The sequence below is a fragment of the Pristiophorus japonicus genome, chromosome 8, assembly GCF_044704955.1.
Source record: "Pristiophorus japonicus isolate sPriJap1 chromosome 8, sPriJap1.hap1, whole genome shotgun sequence".
Taxonomy (NCBI): Eukaryota; Metazoa; Chordata; class Chondrichthyes; family Pristiophoridae; genus Pristiophorus; species Pristiophorus japonicus.
The window spans coordinates 230293469-230315130 of NC_091984.1; the positions used below are offsets into that span (position 1 = coordinate 230293469).

General features: G+C 48.5%; 1 protein-coding gene across 3 annotated transcripts in view; it reads left to right on the forward strand.

The window, feature by feature from the left end:
* Positions 1–21662, forward strand: part of hic2 (hypermethylated in cancer 2) — a 123358-nt gene that overhangs the window by 63499 nt on the left and 38197 nt on the right. The window contains exon 2 of one of the 3 annotated variants that reach the window (XR_011594011.1): positions 16967–17006. The exons of 1 other annotated variant lie outside the window; for it this stretch is intronic. Coding sequence is in view for 1 of the 2 variants with exons in the window: in XM_070886398.1 (XP_070742499.1) it covers positions 17046–17167 (122 nt within the window). In the remaining variant the exon portion in view is untranslated. One more of the 3 variants, XM_070886398.1, reaches the window with a different exon arrangement.

Below are 21662 nucleotides of genomic sequence, written 5' to 3' on the forward strand. Positions count from 1 at the left end.
CATAATCTAGGCTGACACTTCGGTGCACTACCGAGGGGATGCTGCATTGTTGCAAATGCAACATTAGAGCGAGGCACTGTCTGCCTGAGCAGATGGTGACAGAGGCGCCAGAGGAACTTGGCTTGAAGAGCAGGAAATACTCCAGTTATCTTGGCCAACGATCCTCTCTCAACACGACAGATTAATTGCTCACTCATTCCATTGGAGTCTGAGATCTTGCAGCGTGAGCATTCAAAAGTAATTCATTGGCAGTCGACGCTTCAAGTTATCATGAGGACCTTAAAGGTGCTATATAAATGCAAGTTCTTTCTCTAATGCATGCAACCCAGAAATACATGCCGTGATAATGGGTGTGGATTCTATGATGAGCAACAGCATTGCCTATTAAAATGAAGTGATTACCTCCCTTGTGCTTTAGTTGCAAAGCTACGGGTCAGTGCTGGGTAATTATAGAATGGGTAAACACCTTGCTCGCACACATTCATTAGTCACGTCCCATTAAGAACCTGCATGAAAAGGTGATTTCTGCACATTATTATACCATGCCTGGGAATGAAGGATTGATTGCTGTAATGGATGTACGTGTGAGCATGCTCACAGACCTGTGGATCTGTTGCACTGGTAGTGGCTCAGCCAGTCACGTGATGTTCACAAGACTCAATAAAACCACGGTTAATTTAGTTAAGGTTCTCCACAATGAGGCGGGTTGTTGTGAGCTGGTGGATGAACTGGTCGGGCTCAGTTTGTTAAACCTTTGCTAATAAACCAGCTTGTTCTCTACAGCAAATGTACAGCCATGAATTCTTAAACAAAGAACCCAAGAAGCTAATCAAGCTTGTAGCGCAGGTAAACATTTAAGTTCAGGATGTGGGATTTTCGCTATCGGAATAAACCATTTGCATTATATAAAACTTGCTTTTCACACGAGTCCCTTTTAACATGGTACCAGATTTTTTATCCAGTCTTGCGATCCTCTTTTTACATTCGGTGTCGGGAGCCAATCTCCAGTCATAGAAACATAGAAAATAGGTGCAGGAGTAGGCCATTCGGCCCTTCGAGCCTGCACCACCATTCAATATGATCATGGCTGATCATTTTTGCAACTTTAGTACCCCATTCCTGCTTTCTCTCCATACCCCTTGATCCCTTTAGCCATAAGGGCCACATCTAACTCCCTTTTGAATATATCTAACGAACTGGCCTCAACAACTTTCTGTGGTAGAGAATTCCACAGGTTCACAACTCTCTGAGTGCAGAAGTTTCTCCTCATCTCGTTCCTAAATGGCTCACCCCTTATCCTTAGACTGTGACCCCTGGTTCTGGACTTCCCAACGTCAGGAACATTCTTCCTGTATATAACCTGTCCAATCCCATCAGAATTTTATATGTTTCTGAGATCTCCTCTCATTCTTCTAAATAACAGTGAATATAAGCCTAGTCGATTTAGTCTTTCTTCATATGTCAGTCCTGCCATCCCGGGAATCAGTCTAGTGAACCTTCGCAGCACTCCCTCAATAGCAAGAATGCCCTTCCTCAGATTAGGAGACCAAAACTGTGAGGACACACCTGGAATATTGCGTGTAGTTTTGTGTTCCATATTTACGAAAGGATATCCTTGCTTTGGAGGCAGTTCCGAGAAGGTTCACTAGGTTGATTCCAGGGATGAGGGGGTTGACTTATGAGGAAAGGTTGAGTAGGTTGGGCCTCGACTCATTGGAGTTCAGAAGAATGGGAGGTCATCTTATCGGAACGTATAAGATTATGAGGGGGCTTGACAAGGTGGATGCAGAGAGGATGTTTCCACTAATGGGGGAGACTTGAACTCGGGGGCATAATCTTAGAATAAGGGGCCGCCCATTTAAAACAGATGAGGAGAAATTTCTTCTGAGGGATGTAAATCTGTGGAATTCGCTGCCTCAGAGAGCTGTGGAAGCTGGGACATGGAATAAATTTAAGACAGAAATAGACAGTTTCTTAAACGATCAGGGGTTATGGGGAGCGGGCAGGGAAGTGGAGCTGAGTCCATGATCAGATCAGCCATGATTTTATAGAATGGCGGAGCAGGCTCGAGGGGCCGTATGGCCTACTCCTGCTCCTATTTCTTATGTTCTTATGTGCTGGGCTTCATCGTCTCCATACCCATTCCCACAATGCCAGCTCCCTATGTTCAGGAGCCCACACAAGTAATTGCGCTAGAGTTTCGTCTCTGGGCTCATGCAGGAAATTGCGTCCAAAATGCGTTGGGAATTTCGCTGGTTAGGTTTCCGCTGAGATTCATCGGCGTAATCGCAAACATTAAATCAACAACAACAATAACGTTCACAGGCGCTTCACTGGAGAGTTATCAAACAAAATTTGACACTGAGCCAAATGAGATAATAGGGCAGATGACTAAAAGCTTGGTCAAAGAAGTAGATTTAAGGCACATCTTAAAAGAGGAGAGCGAGGTAGAGAGGCGGAGAGGTTGAGGGAGGAAGTTCCAGAGCTTGGGGCCCAGTCAACAGAAGGCACGGCCACCAATGGTGGAGGGATTTAAAATCGGGGATGCTCAAGAGGCTAGAACCAATGCAATTGTGCAGTATAATAGAATGTAATTGCTGCTCTCTTTCCATTTAAAAATAAAGTATTCCTTGCAGTAATGTGAGAGCGGTGCAGTTTTATTAAAATGGGTTTATAAACATTTGGAGTCCAGTCCTCCATCTGTGAGTAACCTGATTTAAAATCACTGAAAATGATTGGGAGAAAAAAAAGACTTGCATTTCTATAGCGCCTTTCACGACCACCGGAAGTCCCAAAGCGCCTTACAGCCAATGAAGTACTTTCTTGGAGTGTAGTCACTGTTGTAATGTGGGAATCATTGGTGTACACTAGTTGCTAAGTAAATTAAATATTTTTTGAACTTCTAAAATGTGCCTGTCACCGAATTAAGCACAATTTGAAGAGCCTTTCCGAGCCAGTGGGATCTGGGGGTGTGGCCAGTTTTGTGGGCGGGGCCTGATCCGGGCGCATTGAGTTCTGGGCATAACCCACTTGCTCTTAAAATTCCCCCGATCGTTTGCGCTGGTTCGGCCGATTCTGCACGGATTGCGTTGATATTACCCGTGGTTGATACTGACGAGGTTGATTCCTGAGATAAAGGGGTTGTCCTATGAAGAAAGGTTGAGCAGGTTGTGCCTATACTCATTGAAGTTTAGAAGAATGAAGTTCTTACTGAAACGTATAAGATAGTGAGGGGGCTTGCAGAGAGGATGCTTCCCCTCGTGGGGGAATCGGGAACTAGGGGGCATCGTTTCAGAATAAGGGGTCACCCATTTAGAACTGAGATGAGGAGGAATTTCTTCTCTGAGGGTCGTGAGTCTTTGGAATTCTCTGCTCCAGTGAGCTGTGGAGGCTGGGTCATTGACTATATTTAAGGTGGAGATAGACAGATTTTTGAACGATAAGGGAGTCGCGGGTTATGGGGAGCGGGCAGGGAAGTGGAGCTGAGTCCATGATCAGATCAGCCATGATCTTATTGAATGGCGGAGCAGGCTCGAGGGGCCAAATATCCTACTCCTGCTCCTATTTCTTATGTACCCGTGAAAACTTTACCCCTCCCCTCCCCCCTTCCCCGCTCTTCCAAGAGCAGGGCCGAGCGCTCCGGGCCCTGGCCAACATTTCAGCATTCGACCAGACACCACTAAAATCAGACGAACTGGTTTATTTATCTCCTTTGCCGTTTGTGGGGCTGGCTGTGGCCATGCCTGCAAAGCAAGCGAGTGGCAAAGCAATTCCTCGGCTGCGGGGGGGCGCCTTGGGACATCATCCCGAGGGAGTGAAGGATTGCGGTGTCAATGCAGGTTTGTTTGTTCTCCACTGAAACCTGGCAGGCTAAACCTGGCAAGCTGCCGGGACAGGCCCCATGCTCCCAGGGGCAGCGGACTGAGGGGGAACCAAGTATTGGATGTCGGCTGCAGCGTAAAGTAGCTTCTAAGTTAATTCCTGGAATGAGAGGGAGGTGGTTCTGTTCGTGGATCAACATGGCGTTACGCGCAGTATGTTCTTTTAAATTGCTTAAAGGAGTGGTATGCCGCAAATGGTATGCTTAAATTAACTTGTTGCTTGGCCTCCTCCCTCCTAATGAGCTATTTTTTATTTTGTCACGAGTTAGGATAGCAAAAAACATATTGTAAACTTTTTTGCAGCAGTCTGCAGATCCAACGAACCCCCGCCCTGCCCCGGGTTGGTTATACAGGTGCAGCAGCCTAAAATGCGGAACCCGAGGCCGTTCCGGATTCCGGGCTTTTCTGGACTTTCGATTCTGTTTTCACAAAACCAGACACACCCGAGCCCCAGGTTCGGCTATTTCCGGATTTCGGAACGCCCGAAAGGGGGAGGGGGTGGAATTCCCGCCAAAGAGCTGTTCGGCCCCGCCAAGGAAGATGGTGTTGGGCGGGGCCCCCGCCGAGGTGGTGTTCGGGCGGCCCGGCGAGGACGCGGGCAAGGCCCGAGGTTGGCATGGTCGTCGGCTCCGGAATCTGGAACACCGGAATCTCGACGCTGCACCTGCAGTACATGCAGCTTGGTGATGTTTGTCTGTCTCCCTGGAATACATTGCCATGGGAACCAAATCAGGCTATAGACGGGTGGTACTGCAAAGTTGCAGTCCTCAAAACACCCGAGCCCAACTGGCCGGCCTGTCGAACGAGCCATTCTCGTTGGATTTTTGCTGTTGTCGAATTTAGCGTGCAACGTTTGTGTTGGCAGCCATCTTGCCCTCCCCAACCCAACCCCCCTTTCATCGAATCATAGAAATTTACAGCACGGAAGGAGGCCATTTCGGCCCATCGTGTCCCCGCCGGCCGACCAAAGAGCTTCCCAGCCTAATCCCATTCTCCAGCTCTCGGTCCGTAGCCCTATAGGTTACGGCACTTCAGGTGCACATCCAAGTACTTTTTAAATGAGGTGAGGGTTTCTGCCTCTGCCACCCTTTCAGGCAGTGAGTTCCAGACCCCCACCACCCTCTGTGTGAAGAAATTTCCCCTCAAATCCCCTCTAAACCTCCTACCAATTACTTTAAATCTATGCTCCCTGGTTGTTGACCCCTCTAAGGGAAATAGGCCCTTTTTGCCCACTATATCTAGCTCACTCTCTCAATTTTATACACCTCAATGAGGTCTCCCCTCAGCCTCCTCTGTTCCAATGAAAACAATTCTAGCCATCTAATCCTCATAGCTTAGATTTTCCACTCCTGGCAACATCCTCATAAAATCTCCTCTGTACCCTCTCCAGTGCAATCACTTCCTTCCTGTAATGTGGTGATCAGAACTGCACGCAGTACTCCAGCTGTGGCCTAACCATGCTGCCCCACGCCTGCACCAGAGGAGAGAAGAGACGAGGCCCTCCCATCAGTATTTTTTATTATTCATTCACGGGATGTGGGCGTCGCTGGCGAGGCTGGCATTTATTGCTCAACCCTAATTGCCCATGAGAAGGTGGTGGTGAACTGCCGCCTTGAACCGCTGCAGTCCGTGTGGTGAAGGTACTCCCACAGTGCTGTTAAGGAGGGAGTTCCAGGATTTTGACCCAGTCACAATGAAGGAACCGGCCGATTATATTTCCAAGTCTTTATTGCAAAGGGGATGGAGTATAAAAGCAGGGAAGTCTTGCTACAGCTATATAAGGTATTGGTGAGGCCACACCTGGAATAATGCGTGCAGTTTTGGTTTCCATATTTACAAAAGGATCATAACATAAGAATTAGGAACAGGAGTAGGCCATCTAGCCCCTCGAGCCATTCAACAAGATCACAGCTGATCTGGCCGTGGACTCAGCTCCACTTACCCGCCCGCTCCCCATAACCCTTAATTCCCTTATTGGTTAAAAATCTATCTATCTGTGATTTGAATACATTCAGTGAGCTAGCCTCAACTGCTTCCTTGGGCAGAGAATTCCACAGATTCACAACCCTCTGGGGGAAGAAATTCCGTCTCAACTCGGTTTTAAATTGGCTCCCCCGTATTTTGAGGCTGTGCCCCCTAGTTCTAGTCTCCCCGACCAGTGGAAACAACCTCTCTGCCTCTATCTTGTCTATCCCCTTCATTATTTTAAATGTTTCTATAAGATCACCCCTCATCCTTCTGAACTCAACGAGTAAAGCAGTCTACTCAATCTATCATCATAAGGTAACCCCCTCATCTCCGGAATCAGCCTAGTGAATCGTCTCTGTACCCCCTCCGAAGCTAGTATATCCTTCCTTAAGTAAGGTGACCAAAACTGCACGCAGTACTCCAGGTGCGGCCTCACCAATACCCTGTACAGTTGCAGCAGGACCTCCCTGCTTTTGTACTCCATCCCTCTCGCAATGAAGGCCAACATTCCATTCGCCTTCCTGATTACCTGTTGCACCTGCAAACTAACTTTTTCATGCACAAGGACCCCCAGGTCCCTCTGCACTGCAGCATGTTGTAATTTCTCCCCATTCAAATAATATTCCCTTTTACTGTTTTTTTTTTTTTTTTGCCCCCAAGGTGGATGACCTCACATTTTCCGACATTGTATTCCATCCGCCAAACCTTAGCCCATTCACTTAACCGATCTAAATCTCTTCGCAGCCTCGCTGTGCCCTCTACACAACCCGCCTTCCCACTAATCTTTGTGTCATCTGCAAATTTTGTTACACTACACTCTGTCCCCTCTTCCAGGTCATCTATGTTTATTGTAAACAGTTGTGGTCCCAGCACCGATCCCTGTGGCACACCACTAACCACCGATTTCCAACCCGAAAAGGACCCATTTATCCCGACTCTCTGCTTTCTGTTCGCCAGCCAATTCTCGATCCATGCTAATACATTTCCTCTGACTCCGCGTACCTTTATCTTCTGCAGTAACCTTTTGTGTGGCACCTTATCGAATGCCTATGGCACTTGCTTTGGAGGCAGTTCAGAGAAGGTTCACAAGGTTGATTCCGGTGATGAGGGGGTTGACTTATGAGGAATGGTTGAGTTGGTTGGGCCTCTACTCATTGGAATTCAGAAGAATGAGAGGTGATCTTATCGAAACGTATAAGATTATGAGGGGGCTTGACGAGGTGGATGCAGAGAGGATGTTTTCACTGATGGGGGAGACTCGAACTCGAGGGCATGGTCTCAGAATAAGGGGCCGCCCATTTAAAACTGAGATGAGGAGAAATTTCTTCTGAGGGTTGAAATCTGTGGAATTCACTGCCTCGGAGAGCTGTGGAAGCCGGGACATTAAAAAAGTTTAAGATGGAAATAGACGGTTTCCTAAACGGTAAGGGGATAAGGGGTTATGGGGAGCGGGCAGGGAATTGGAGCTGTGTCCAAGATCAAATCAGCCATGATCTTATTGAATGGCGGAACAGGCTCGAGGGGCCGTATGGCCTACTCCTGCTCCTATTTCTTCTGTTCTTATGGGACGGTGTGTGTGGGACTTGGAGGGGAACGTGGAGATGGTGGTGTTCCCATGCGCCTGCTGCCCTCGTCCTTCTCGGTGGTACAGGTTGCGGGTTTGGGAGGTGTAAAAGTTCTGCCGCGATATAACTAGCTCGACGTGACCCTTCTTTCACCAGGGCTTCACGGCTGCACAATCGGAGATCGGGAGGTCCCAATTCGCGGAGGATCGCAGACGCTGTTCCACGATGCAGCGACATTGGTCTTTTACCTTGCCGCGTAACCCCCATTTTATATGCTGCGGGGCAGTTGTACTGGTGCCGGGGCTCCGGGAATGTGGTTTTCCAAGTGGACACCCGCAGCTGGTGAGCGCCGGTCCCCTTTCTTGATTCAGGAGACGCTTCACTGCCCAGAGAGTGGTTAGAATGAGGAACTCGCTGCCACAAGGATTAGCCGAGGCGAATAGCGCAAGTGCTTTCGGGAGCAAACTATTTTGATACGGTTCAATGAAGTCGGATGGGAGGAGGCTTGTGCGGAGCATAAACATTGGCATAGCGGACCAAAGAACCTGTTTCTGTGCTGTGAATTCTATCTAATACTCCAATCTGTGATGTTGCACATAATCGGTTTCAAAACATCTTGAAAGGTGCAATCATTTTTTTGTTGGATTTGCCCAAGTATCTTTCTCTTCTGTGTCCCCTTCATCTCTCTTTCTCTCTCCCTCTCTCTCTCCGCATCCTGCGCAGCTTGTTGGTGTGATGTGCAACCTGATGTTGCCCACACCTAATTTTTACAAAAAAACACAAGCGAGTCTTGAAATTTTTTTCAGCATCATTAAACGCAGCTCTATGTAAGAACATAAGAAATAGGAGCAGGATTCGGCCCTTCGAGCCTGCTCCGCCATTCAATAAGATCATGGCTGATCCGATCATGGACTCAGCTCCACTTCCCTGCCCGCTCCCCAGCTCTCTGGGGCAGAAAATCCCAAAGACTCACAACCCTCAGAGAAGAAATTCCTCCGCATTTCCGTTTTAAATGGGCGACCCCTTATTCTGAAATGATGCCCCCCCCTTAGTTCTCGGTTCCCCCACGAGGGGAAACATCCTCTCTGCACCTACCCTGTCCAGCTCCCTCAGCACATGGTTTCCTCCCTCGAGAGCTGAGGCACTGCCACCACAAGACTGTTCCACCCAGCCTCTTCAGGATTGTGTAAGGAAAAATGTGGCCATCGCTCCTCTCTCCAGACCGCCCTCCGATTTCCCCCTGCTGGAAGTTTTTGCGAACTAGAACTAGGGGGCACAGCCTCAAAATACGGGGGAGCCAATTTAAAACCGAGTTGAGAAGGAATTTCTTCTCCCAGAGGGTTGTGAATCTGTGGAATTCTCTGCCCAGGGAAGCAGTTGAGGCTAGCTCATTGAATGTATTCAAAGCACCAGATAGATAGATTTTTAACCAATAAGGGAATTAAGGGTTACGGGGAGCGGGTGGGTAAGTGGAGCTGAGTCTACGGCCAGACAGTCATGATCTTGTTGAATGGCGGAGCAGGCTCGAGGGGCTCGATGGCCTACTCCTGTTCCTAATTCTTATGTTCTTGTGAATGGCTGTTGAATGAGGATAATAGAATCAGCCTTGATTGTCCCGTTGTTGAATAGACCCCTAAGTTCAGCCGTGGCCCAGCACTCGTGCCTCTGAGACAGAAGGTTGTGGGTTCAAGTCCCGCTCCAGGGACTCGAGCACAGAAATCCAGGCTGACTCTCCCAGTGCAGTGCTGAGGGAGTGCTGCACTGTCGGAGGTACTGCCTTTCGGATGGGACGTTAAACCGAGGCCCCAACTGCTCTCTCAGGTGGATGTAAAAGATCCCATGGCACTATTTCGAGGAAGAGCAGGGGAGTTATTCCCTGGCCAATATTTATCCCTCAATCAACATAACAAAAGCAGATTATCTGCTCATTATCACATTGCTGTTTGTGGGAGCTTGTTGTGCGTAACTTGGCTGCCACGTTTCCCACATTACAACAGTGGCTACGCTTCAGAAAGTACTTCATTAACTGTAAAGCGCTTTGGGACGTCCGGTGGTCGTGAAAGGCGCTATATAAATACAAGCCTTTTTTTTGTATGTGCAAAAGTGGCACCTGTACTCTGGGCAATGTGACATTACCTTGGGGGTGGGGGAGGGAAGGAAAGGTGGGGGGTGGGGGGGCTGGGAGAACCTCTTGAAATGGGAATGTAACCTCAAAAGGCCTTTTCTTATTCATTGGGCCGTAAATAATCATTTCACTGCAACAATCTTGAACCATAGAATGTTTCCCCACAACTGCCGGACATCATAACCTCCATTTAAAAGCGAATGGATTAGGTTCTTGAAAAGGGATGGAGGAAGATGGCAAATTAAATGTGATTCAAACAGGCAGTCAGTACTTGCCGAGCTAGCACGGGAATGATGGGCCGAATGGCCTGCTGTGCTGTAATTTGCATGCTTAAATGTGATCTGTGTGCGCCTTTTGGGCGGAAGATTTGGGGAGAGACCATATAAACCAAATGGCACAATTTTAAAGGCGGTACAGGAACCAAGAGGGTGAGAGGTCATCCACACAAATCTTTGAAGGTGGCAAGGACAAGTTGGGAATAAAAAAATGCACGTGGGATCTTTTGCTTGATACATCGAGGCATTGAGTACAACAGCTAGGAAGTTATGCTAAACCTGTTTTAAATCGCTGTTTAGGCCTCAGCTCGAGGACTGCGTCCAATTCTGGGCACCACACCAGGGAGGTCAAGGGACCTGGCTTCGGAGAGAAGGTTTGAAAGAAAAGGAAAGTCTTTCATTTATATAGCGCCCTTCAGGATGTGCCAGAGCGCTTTTATTTTATCCAAATTGACCAGGGATGATGAACTTCTGTCGACAGATTGGGCCGAATGGCCTGTTTCTGTGCTGTATATCGTACGCAATCCTGTGTATGCGGAGAGACTAGAAAAGATGGCATTGTTCTCCGCTCGAGCAGAGAAGCTCAAGGAGGTGTTCCAAATTATTAAGGGGTTTTGATGAGAGTAAGTAACGAGAAACTGTTTCTACTGCTAGGAGGGTCGGCAACCAGAGGGCACAGATTTAAGATAACTGGCAACAAAAAAACAGTGGGAGGGAAAGGTGAAAAGTTAATTTACGTTTTTTTTTTAAATACACTGCCTGAAAGGGTGGTGGAAGCAGACTCAATACAGGTACAGCGTCTCAAATCTGGCAACCTCGGAACCAAGACCCTGCCGGTTTTTGCATTGTTCCGGATTTCGGAATGGTGGCGTGGGTCGGGCCAGGTCGAGGGTCATTCGGCAAGGCTCGGACCGATCGCGCGCCATTTAAAACACAGCGCTGAAGCCGATGACTAGTCCGGCCCGCCGGTTTTTTTTTGGGGGGGACAATAATTCCAGATTTTATTTCGCTGAATATCACAAAATGTCTGTTTTTCGGACAGCCAGATTTGAGACGTTTGTACCTGTAGTGACTTTCAAAAGGAAATTGGATAAATATTTGGAAAGGAATCGGTTGCCGGGCTAGGGGAAAGAGTGGGGGGGGTGGGAGTGGGACCAATTGGCCAGCTCTTTCACCGAGCCGGCACAGGCACGATGAGCCGAACGGTCTCCATTTGCGCCGTGCCATTCTATGATTGTATCTTTCTTGTACTTGAAATTTTGACTCGCGATCGGGCTGAATTAGTGCAGCCAAATTAAGATGAAACGGCACAAGCCGTTTATATTGCGGGCCCTATTCTATTTTGAGCCGAGCGATCGGAACGAAGGGCTCAATTTTCCCGCGTCATTTGCGCTGTTTTTTTTCTGGCGTAATGATTTAATTCACAGTGTCCCCCCGGAATCTGCTCCGGCGTTACTGCTTCAGTTACGGTTTTTCGAGGTTCGGATTTTTTTGACATCGTTCCCTCATGTCTGTGCCACCTTTCAGCATTGTTCGCAGTTTGCCCCCAAATTTTTTATCCTCGGTCGGCATGTCCGGCCAATCCCGAAAAACCTTCGGGTGAGTTAACAGAAAGCAGCGCACGTTGAAAAATCGGTGCTGAAAGAAGCCATTGTTTTTCATCGAAGTTTTTGGAGGGAGTCTCTTTAACACTTGAAATTTCCGCAATAAAGTTCAACTTTTTAAAACTTTCAACGGAGTACCTGGAAGTTTCTTGGCTTGCTGAAGTGATCAGGTTTTTTTTTACTTGCACGCCACCACTGAACGTCTTCAAGCAGGGCTGGAGTGGGGTCATAGTGTCAGCCGTCCGAATCGGCCCCGGGCTCGGGCTCGGGGCTCGGCTGGAAAACAAGCCCGGAGGAGGGGGGGACGGGGGGACGGGGGAAGAGGTGGCGATCGGAAGACTGCTGCACTGGGTACAGGACTGCAATGGGTGGGGGGGGGGAGGGGAGGAGGAGGAGGGGGTCTGGGGGTCAGGGGAGAAGGGGTGAAGTCACAAGACTGCATTGAATTGGGGTTGGGGAGAAGTCCATACATCCAGAGCTTGGGGAGAGAGAAGAATCAGAACCTGTCCTGCCTGCTGTGTTAACAATGGACCAAATAATGAAAATAATTCAGATTTAATGTAAAATATATTTTATTCTAAAGTTTTCAATTTCTTTGTACTTAACTTTAATAAAATTATTCTTGTATCAAACTTCAAAGTTTTCAGTTATGATCACTTACAAACTTTAAGTTCACCTGACTAACTTTTAAACTTGTAAATTTACATAACTTACAAAAAACTTTTTTAATTTGGAGAACAGTTATAACAGTAACAACGATAATAACAACAGCAGCAAAGAAAGGCTGCACCCATCTCTCCTCCACCTTGTTGTAAGACTGCCCGCTGCGCTTGGTCTTGGTGACTCCACCACCCCTACCCGCAAGCAATGGCGCAGCATTTATCGAGTTGGCACCAAGCTTATTCTTTTGAACATTTTGGGTAATGCGCCCTTGATGGGGGGGAGGGAGGTGGGGTGGTGGGGCAGGCGGTAATGTGGAAGGCCCGGCTTTGTGTTCGTCCGAGGCTGGTGTGGGGATTGGAGTGGGAGTGGCAGTTGACTGTGTCAATGGGCGCGGGGTCTGGGCATGTTCCCTTATTGCAGCAGCTAACTCTAACATGCCGTCCCTCATGCTCCCTGACAGTGTCTCAACGACCTGCAACATTCCCTCCCTCATGTTGAGCAGAACTGTCAACTACCTGTGACATTCCCTCCCTCATGTTCAGTGATAGTGTTTGCACCATCTCTGACATTCCCTCCCTGATGTTCACTGACAGCGCATCACCTACCTGTGACATTCCCTCCCTCATGGTCACTGACATCGTTCCCATTTCTCGTGAGAGTGTTGTTACTTTTCTCGACAGTCCCGCTACCTCGTGTCCAGGAGCGATCGCGTAACGTCAATGCTCTCCGCACTCATTGACATCATCTGAACCACATCTGTTAGATCGTGCACCTCGCGAGAGCGCGGTCGAGCTCTCCTTCTCCTCCACCCCACGGGTGTGGCTCGCATCCCACCACTGGGACCCGCAGCCTGGGACGGTGGGGCCCTGGGCGTGCCTCATTGCACCCCACCACTGAGACCCGCAGCCTGGGACAGTGGGGCCCTGGGTGTGCCTCACTGCATCACACCCCTGGGACCTGCAGTCTCGGACGTTAGGAAACCATAGAGAATATCACCAACACTCAAACCACTAGTCACGGAAGGGGCTGGCACCTCAATGGGCAGCACCTGCACCTCCACCAAGGTCAGTGCAACTGTGGGGGCTTCATCCATCTCCATTTCTTCCCCCTCACCCCCATGGTCTGGAGGGTAGGATTGGAAAATGTTCTCTTCAGGCTCGTCCGCGTCTGCATCGTCAGGGTTGGCCTCCAGTTCTGCAAAATATAACAGAACAGACAAATGGTTATCAGCAGCGGAGGGGGCAGGGTGGGTGGCATGAGTAGGCTCACACAGCGCAGGCAGCAGGCTGATTTGAAGGACCACGATGAATGATAGCACATTGCATCAGCCAAAGCCTAGCTGATGGAGACATCCCCATGAACCGAAGCATGGCTAGCCCGCGCAGTGCTTAACATTTAGCAAAGCCCGGCTGTGGAATTTGCAGGACTTGCCCTCTCCCTCGAGTGTGAGCCCAGCTTGTGCACTGCTTTCCTCCAGGCAGGACCCATCAAAGCAGCGACCCTCTCTTCCGAGGGTGTCAGTGGCTGCAGATTTGCCGGGTGGCCTCCTGTTTGAGTTCTTTCCCTTTTGTTGTGTGTCACCTTTCTCTGCAAAGATGAAAATATAACTTTTAAAGAGGGTGTCTTTCTGCTGGGTGGGACATATGCAGCTGGTCACATTTACAATTGCAATTCTGTTGGATAAATGAAAATATTACTTGCACTAACTACTTGGCCTAGGTCCTGCCACTTCTTTTTACACTGGCCTCCAGATTCTCGTGGTGGTCACCATTGCACAGTGGTTTTCTGAAACTTGATTCCAGCGTTTCTTCGTTTGTTTGGGTGGACCTTTTATGTGACCTCTGCTGGTGTCCAGCTCGTGCCGTGTGGCCTCGATCACCGTAACTAGTGCCTCCTGTGAGAAATTCTTGGTCCTTGTGCCGCGTTGCATCTTGTACTGCTGCAGATCTGATTTTTTTTTTCCAATGCTCTCGCACAGCACTCCTTCTCCACACAACTGGCTCTTTAAAAATGGCCAATTGCCAGCCCGGAGCTGCACTGCGCATGCCCGTCCATTGAAATAACTTCAAAAATGTCACTTTTCTTTTTGCCGCGCATGCGCAGAAGGTGCAACATTGTTTTTTGACGTAGCCAGCGGGCTCCACCCCGAGGCGACTGGACACGCTGCGCAGCACCAAATTTGAATTATACATCGGGGAAACGTTGGCAAAATATTTCTGCCGCATTTCTGGCCCAGAAAAACAAGCGTAACTCTTGGCAATATGCCAGAAAATGGGCTCGGGCAAAATTGAGCCCCGGGTGTTTTCCCTCAGGTTTGCAGTCGATTATGCGAACTTGGCTGCTATGCCAGGCAACATTAAATTATCAGCCTGTTAAATGTGCTGAATTCCTCCCTGCTGGGGGGGGAAAAATGGCATCAAATTGTTATTTGTAGCCTGGGATTAAAATGGCTCTGATCGTGACGAGGTGCTACACTGTTTGCAGGTCTACTCTTCTTTTTTTATTAAAAAAAATTTGCACAGCACTTCTGATGTACATGCCATTGAGGTTTCAAAATACAGAAATTAATTTGACCTAGTTTCATCGTGTACTTTCACAACTGCATCGCAGTCTGTTTGTATCATGAATCATGATGTTATCCCAACTCGCCCCTCCACCCACCCCCATATGAGGTCAGAATCTCTCTCTCACCCCCACTGCTGCCCCGCTCCACCTCCATTCTCCCCAATGCCATCCATGCACTCTACCTCTTCCCTGTATAGGCATGTCACAGCCTGCCTGCTCCTTCAAACCCTGCACCACCCACGATATCAGCCCGATGCCAAATAAATGTCTGTGGCTCTGGCATCATGAAAGAACTTGCTTGCCGCCTTTCACATCTCCGGCCCAAAACGCTTTACAGCCAACGAGTTGCTTTTTTTTTGAAGCGCCGTCTCTGTTGTAATCTAGGAATCGCGGCAGCCAAGGTGCGCGGCGCGCACAGCAAGCTCCCACAAACAACCAGCAAGGTGGTGATAAGCTGAGTGTAACGTAGCCAAGGTACGAAGATGGGAGGAAAAGCAATGTGTGAGGAGGACACAAAAAAATCTGCAAAAGGACATAGACAGGCTAAGTGAGTGGGCAAACATTTGGCAGATGGAGTATAATGTTGGAAAGTGTGAGGTCATGCACTTTGGCAGAAAAAAAATGAAAGAGCAAGTTGTTATTTAAATGGAGAAAGATTGCAAATTGCCGCAGTAGAGCAGGACCCTGGGGGTACTTGTGCATGAAACACAAAAGGATAGTATGCAGGTACAGCAAGTGATCAGGAAGGCTATTGGTATCTTGGCCTTTATTGCAAAGGGGATGGTATATAAAAGCAGGGAAGTCTTGCTACAGCTATACAAGGTATTGGTGAGGCCACACCTGGAATACTGCGTGCAGTTTTGGTTTCCATATTTACAAAAGGATATACTTGCTTTGGAGGCAGTTCAGAGAAGGTTCCCTAGGTTGATTCCGGGGATGAGGGAGTTGACTTATGAGGAAAGGTTGAGTAGGTTGGGCCTCTACTCATTGGAATTCAGAAGAATGAGAGGTGATCTTATCGAAACATATAAGATTATGAGGGGGCTTGATATGGTGGATGCAGAGAGGATGTTTCCACTGATAGGGGAGACTAGAACTAGGGGAATAATCTTAGAATAAGGGGCCGCCCATTTAAAACAGAGATGAGGAGAAATTTCTTAGGGTTGTAAATCTGTGGAATTTGCTGCCTCAGAGAGCTATGGAAGGAAGCTGGGTCATTGAATAAATTTAAGACAGAAATAGGCAGTTTCTTAAACGATAAGGGGTTATGGGGAGCGGGCAGGGAAGTGGAGCTGAGTCCATGATCAGATCAGCCATGATCGTATTAAATGGCGGAGGAGGCTTGAGGGGGCGTATGGCCTGCTCCCGTTCCTGTTTCTTATGTTCTTATAACCAGATAATCCACTTTGGTGGCGTTTTAGGTGAAGGATAAATATTGGCCAGGGATAAATCCTGCTCCTTCCCGAGTTAGAACCATGTGTCCTCCTGAGAGGGCCGACAGGACCCTGCTTTACCGTCTGTTACTGTACTGTGGGAGCGTCAGCCACCAAGGCAGCTGGGGGAATTTCAATTCAGTTTCATTAAATGAAATCTGGAATTTAAAGAAGCTAGTATCAGTAATGGCGACCATGTGACCACCAGATTGTCATTTAAAAACCCATCTGGTTCACTAATGTCTCTTTAGGGAAGGAAATCTGCTGCCCTTACCCGGTCTGGCCTACATGTGACTCTCGACCCACAGCAATGTGGTCGACTCTGAAATGGCCCAGCGGGACACTCCGTTACAAGAAACCGCCACGACACAGTCACTGCCGTAACTTCACACGGACTGCAGTGGTTCAAGAACGCGGCTCACCTCCACCTTCCCGAGGGGCAATTGGGCACGGGCAATAAATGTGCCGGCCTTGCTAGCGACATCCACATCCCGTGTACAAATTTTTTTATTTTTTTAAATGTTGCGCTCGAGAATCTGGAGTGTGGGGCTTGAACCCTCGACCTTCTGGCTCCAAAGTGAGAGTGCTGCCCACTGCACCACAGCCGCCCTCCACAAATACAAAAAGACGGGACAGCTCTGCAAGCCGAGGGAGCTCAATCGCCCCAGGAGTTTGAAACCTGCGGCCTGCCTCACCGCGCTTACCTCCCCAGTTGCCCGGTGTTGCCCTGCGCGGTTTTGGACACGAGATGACTGGGACATGCTGAATCCCCCAACGCGAGCACATTTGAAAAGCAGCACTGAGCCGAACCGTCGCCATGAATAAAATGATCATTTCAGTACGCCACCAACCCCAAGCCATCTCATTTGTTTTTTTTTAATTTGCAGTTTCTGGGATCTTGCTGTACTGCGGATTGGATGCCTGCAGAAATGAATCTTTGCAATTCTCTGCCCCAAGGGGCTGTGGATGCTCAGTGAGCATATTATAACAACCTGCAACAACTGGTGTTTTTATAGCGCCTTTAACGTCGGGAAACATCCCAAGGTGCTTCGCAGGAGTATTGCGCGATCAGGATATTCAAGGCTGAGGTGGATAGACTTTCTGACTCCAGGGGGAAATCGAGGGATCGGGAGGGAAAGTGGAGTGGAAGTCGGAGATCATCATGACATTTAACGGCCTGCTCCTGCTCCTAATTCTTGTGCTCTTTTTAAATAATGGGAATCTGAAACGACTAAACAGGAAGTTAGTTAGCTGCCAGCGTGAACCGTGATGGGTTCTTTGGGCATTAAGGGGGCACCGAGGGATATGGGGATCGGGCGGGAAAGTGGAGTTGAGGCAGAAGGTCAGCCATGATCTTATTGAATGGCGGAGCAGGCTCGAGGACCGACTCCTCCTAATTCTTGGGTGCACTTTTCACAAATGTAATTCACAAAGCAATTATTTTATGGGTTCTTGAAATGTTGGCAGCAGCTTTTAAGGCGGCATTTGGTGCCTGTCCCAGTTGTCCCACGGGCATTGAGTCAGTCAGCCATCCAGTGAAGTCACGAGATGGCTAGGCTGCAGTGGTGTGCTACTTGTTCCTTGAAGTTTCATCTGCGAGCCAGTTTGGCTTTCCAGTAACTTTTTTTTTCTTCAAAATATTTCTTTTGTTCCGCTGCCAGCCCAGTCCAGCCCACAGATTTATTGGATTCAGTTGTCGCGGCTTGCCTTCGCCCAACGACGTAACCGCTGTGGCTGCAGCACGCGCAGAGGCCTCGAGTGGCAATGCAACAACGCGCTCTTTCCCGTCCGCGTGGAGCGAAGTATGACCGCGTGACACGCGGGGGTGGGGGAGGAAACGTCTGTCGGCCTAACCAAGCTGCACTTGGATTCGACATGCAGTGCGGTCTGCGGTGTGAACAGAGGCAAAGCGATTGATGCTTGCACTCTCGAGGAGAAGAATGGTTGTTGTGAGATTTTTTTTATTTAAAAAAAAACTGGGAACGGGCAGGTCAGCTTAAATTTAGCGAGCCGCCAGATACCCTGGCATATGGCCCACCGGTCCAATTTTTCATTTTTTTTTAGAGCCTTTTCTGATGTCCCACTTGAACCCGTGAACCATTTTAAACAAGGTTGTGCGAAGCTATAATTTAGCGGTCTGCGGGTTTTAATAAACATAGTCTGTTTCCTTGGCATGGGCTAACCGAATCATTCCAGCAAAGGGAGCTTGCTAATTAACTGTGTATTGTTCTACATCTTGATCTTGCTGCTGATCAAAATACTGCAGCTAGATCTAAAAACTTCAATTAGGGCAGGTTATTCGTCAGCGGTTCGGTACAGACTAATTTGCGGTGGTTTCTTGAAGTTTTTAAAAAATCATTCGTTTATAATTTGGCAACGCCAATCTGCAGAATCTACGTAACCACAGAGGTTGGCTCATTCGAAGGGCAACTTGCATGTATATAGGCCTTTCATATCCTTCGGGATGTCCCATAGTCATTCATTCATAGGCAGTTCCTCGGAATCGAGGAAGACTTGCTTCCACTCTTAAAATGAGTCCTTAGGTGGCTAAACAGTCCAATACGAGAGCCACAGGTGGGACAGATAGTCATTGTGAGGGTAAGGGTGGGTGGGACTGGTTTGTCGCACGCTCTTTGCCGTGTGAAATTTGGAAGTTGCGTTTCCCACATTACAACAGTGACTATATTTTGAAAGTACTTACTTGGCTGAAAGCACTTTGGGACGTCCTGAAGGGTAGGATATAAATACAAATCTTTCTTCCTTCCCCCTTCCAGCCCTGACATCAGTCCCTTAACAAGTACCTGCTATTTCCGTTCTTTCAAACAATTTCTTAACCAATTCCTGACTTTTCTTTGAATTCCCTGTGGGATCTTGCTGTGTGAAAATTGGGCGCTGCGCTTGCCTACTCAACAACAGTGACCGCACGCCTTTGGCTGTACAGCACCATGTGACCATGCAGACTATGTGACCATAGTCTGCGCTTGATTTCTGCATGCACTCGGCGATGAGACTCACTCAAGGTGCTCAACGCCCTCCCGGATGCACTTCCTCCACTTAGGGCAGTCTTTGGCCAGGGCTCCCAGGTGTCGGTGGGGATGTTGCATTTTATTAGGGAGGCTTTGAGGGTGTCCTTGTAACGTTTCCTCTGCCCACCTTTGGCTCGTTTGTCATGAAGGAGTTCCGAGTAGAGCGCTTGCTTTGGGAGTCTCGTGTCGGGCATGCGAACAATGTGGCCCGCCCAGCGGAGCTGGTCGAGTGTGGTCAGTGCTTCGATGCTGGGGATGTTGGCCTGGTCGAGGACGCTAATGTTGGTGCGTCTGTCCTCCCAGGGGATTTGCAGGATCTTGCGGAGAAATCGTTAGTGGCATTTCTGCAGCGACTTGAGGTGCCTACTGTACATGGTCACATGGTGCTGTACAGCCAAAGGCGTGCGGTCACTGTTGTTGCGCAGGCAAGCGCAGCGCCCAACTTCCACACAACAAGATCCCACAGGGAATTCAAAGAAAAGTCAGGAATTAGTTAAGAAATTGTTTGAAAGAACGGAAATAGCAGGTACTTGTTAAGGGACTGATGTCAGGGATGGAAGGGGGAAGGAAGAAAGACTTGTATTTATATCCTACCCTTCAGGACATCCCAAAGTGCTTTCAGCCAAGTAAGTACTTTCAAAATATAGTCACTGTTGTAATGTGGGAAACACAACTTCCAAATTTCACACGGCAAACTCACGCTAACAACAATGTCATATTGACCAGGTCATCTGCTTTCGTTTAGTGACTTTGGCTGAGGACTAGATATCGGCCAGACAACCAGGAAGAACTCCCCTACCTTTCTTTGAATAAATGCCATGGGTTTTTTAAAAAATCCACCTTCGAGCAGACGGGGCCTCGGTTTAGCGTCTCATCCGAAAGACGGCACCTCCGACAGTGCAGCACTCCCTCAGCACTGCACTGGGAGTGTCAGCCTGGATTTATGTGCTCGAGTCTCTAAAGTGGACTCGAACCCACAACCTTCTGACTCCAGAGTGCTGCCCATTGAGCCACTGCTAACCCTATTATGAGCTAACACAAAGTTGGGAACCAATATGCAAGATTGTTTAACCATCTAGAAAAGCTAAACCCAGACCGTTATTTCAGAGGGAACTCGTGGCATAACTAACGAGGGCTAAATTGAGAACGGACATCAAAGACTTCCAGTAAGGTGACAGTCTTAAGTCGGTCAAGAGATGTTGGATAGCAGCCAATGGTAGCCATGCTTCTGCTGACCTCCATGTTCCTGTTTTTAAAAAAAAACAGCAAATGCTAGAAAGACACTCGACAGGTCAGGCAGCATCTGTGGAGCTAGAAACCGAGATAACGTTTCAGGTCGATGACCTTTCAGCAGAACTCCAGCATCTGCATTCATGTCACAGCGTGCGGTGGTGTACCACTGCAGGGAGCAGCGCGTGCTGCTGCAGGAGGGCAACGGCTGCGAAGCCAGGTCGCTGATCACAGTGTGGGCAGGCACAGCAGGAGGGGCGAAGGAGTGGCAAGAGTTTGTAGAGGGAAGTGACCGGGGGCCCAGGAGAGGCGTGAGTCTGGGGCTCAGAAGAGGTGAGGGCCCAGGGGCAGCACGGGCCAGCCCACACTGCGATATGTGTGCGTACACTGGGTCCGTGCAGCAGAGCAGGTCTCCAGTCGTCTTGGGTAATCCTTGCCACTGGACCCAGATCTAGCTCTGTCAAGCCCATGTGGTTTGGTTCTGTCTTCACAAAGGAAGACGCAAATAACCTTCCGGAAGTACTAGGGGACCAAGGGTCTAGTGAGAAGGAGGAACTGAAGGATATCCTTATTAGGCAGGAAATTGTGTTGGGGAAATTGATGAGGTTGAAGGCCGATAAATCCCTGGGGCCTGATAGTCTGCATCCCAGAGTACTTAAGGAAGTGGTCCTAGAAATAGTGGATGCATTGGTGATCATTTTCCAACAGTCTATCGACTCGGGATCAGTTCCTATGAATTGGAGGGTAGCTAATGTAACACCACTTTTTAAAAAGGGAGGGAGAGAGAAAGCAGGTAATTATAGATCGGTTAGCTTGACATCAGTAGTGGGGAAAATGTTTGAATCAATTATTAAGGATGAAATAGCAGCGCATTTGGAAAGCAGTGACAGGATCAATCCAAGTCAGCATGGATTTATGAAGGGGAAATCATGCTTGACAAATCTTCTAGAATTTTTTGAGGATGTAACTAGTAGAGTGGACAAGGGAGAACCAGTGGATGTGGTGTATTTGGACTTTCAAAAGGCTTTTGACAAAGTCCCACACAAGAGATTGGTGTGCAAAATCAAAGCACATGGTATCGGGGCTAATACACTGATGTGGATAGAGAACTGGTTGGCAGACAGGAAGCAGAGAGTCGGGATAAACGGGTCCTTTTCAGAATGGCAGGTAGTGACTAGTGGAGTGCCGCAGGGCTCAGTGCTGGGACCCCAGCTCTTTACAATATACATCAATGATTTAGATGAAGGAATTGAGTGTAATATCTCCAAGTTTGCAGATGACACTAAACTGGGTGGCGGTGTGAGCTGTGAGGAAGATGCTAAGAGGC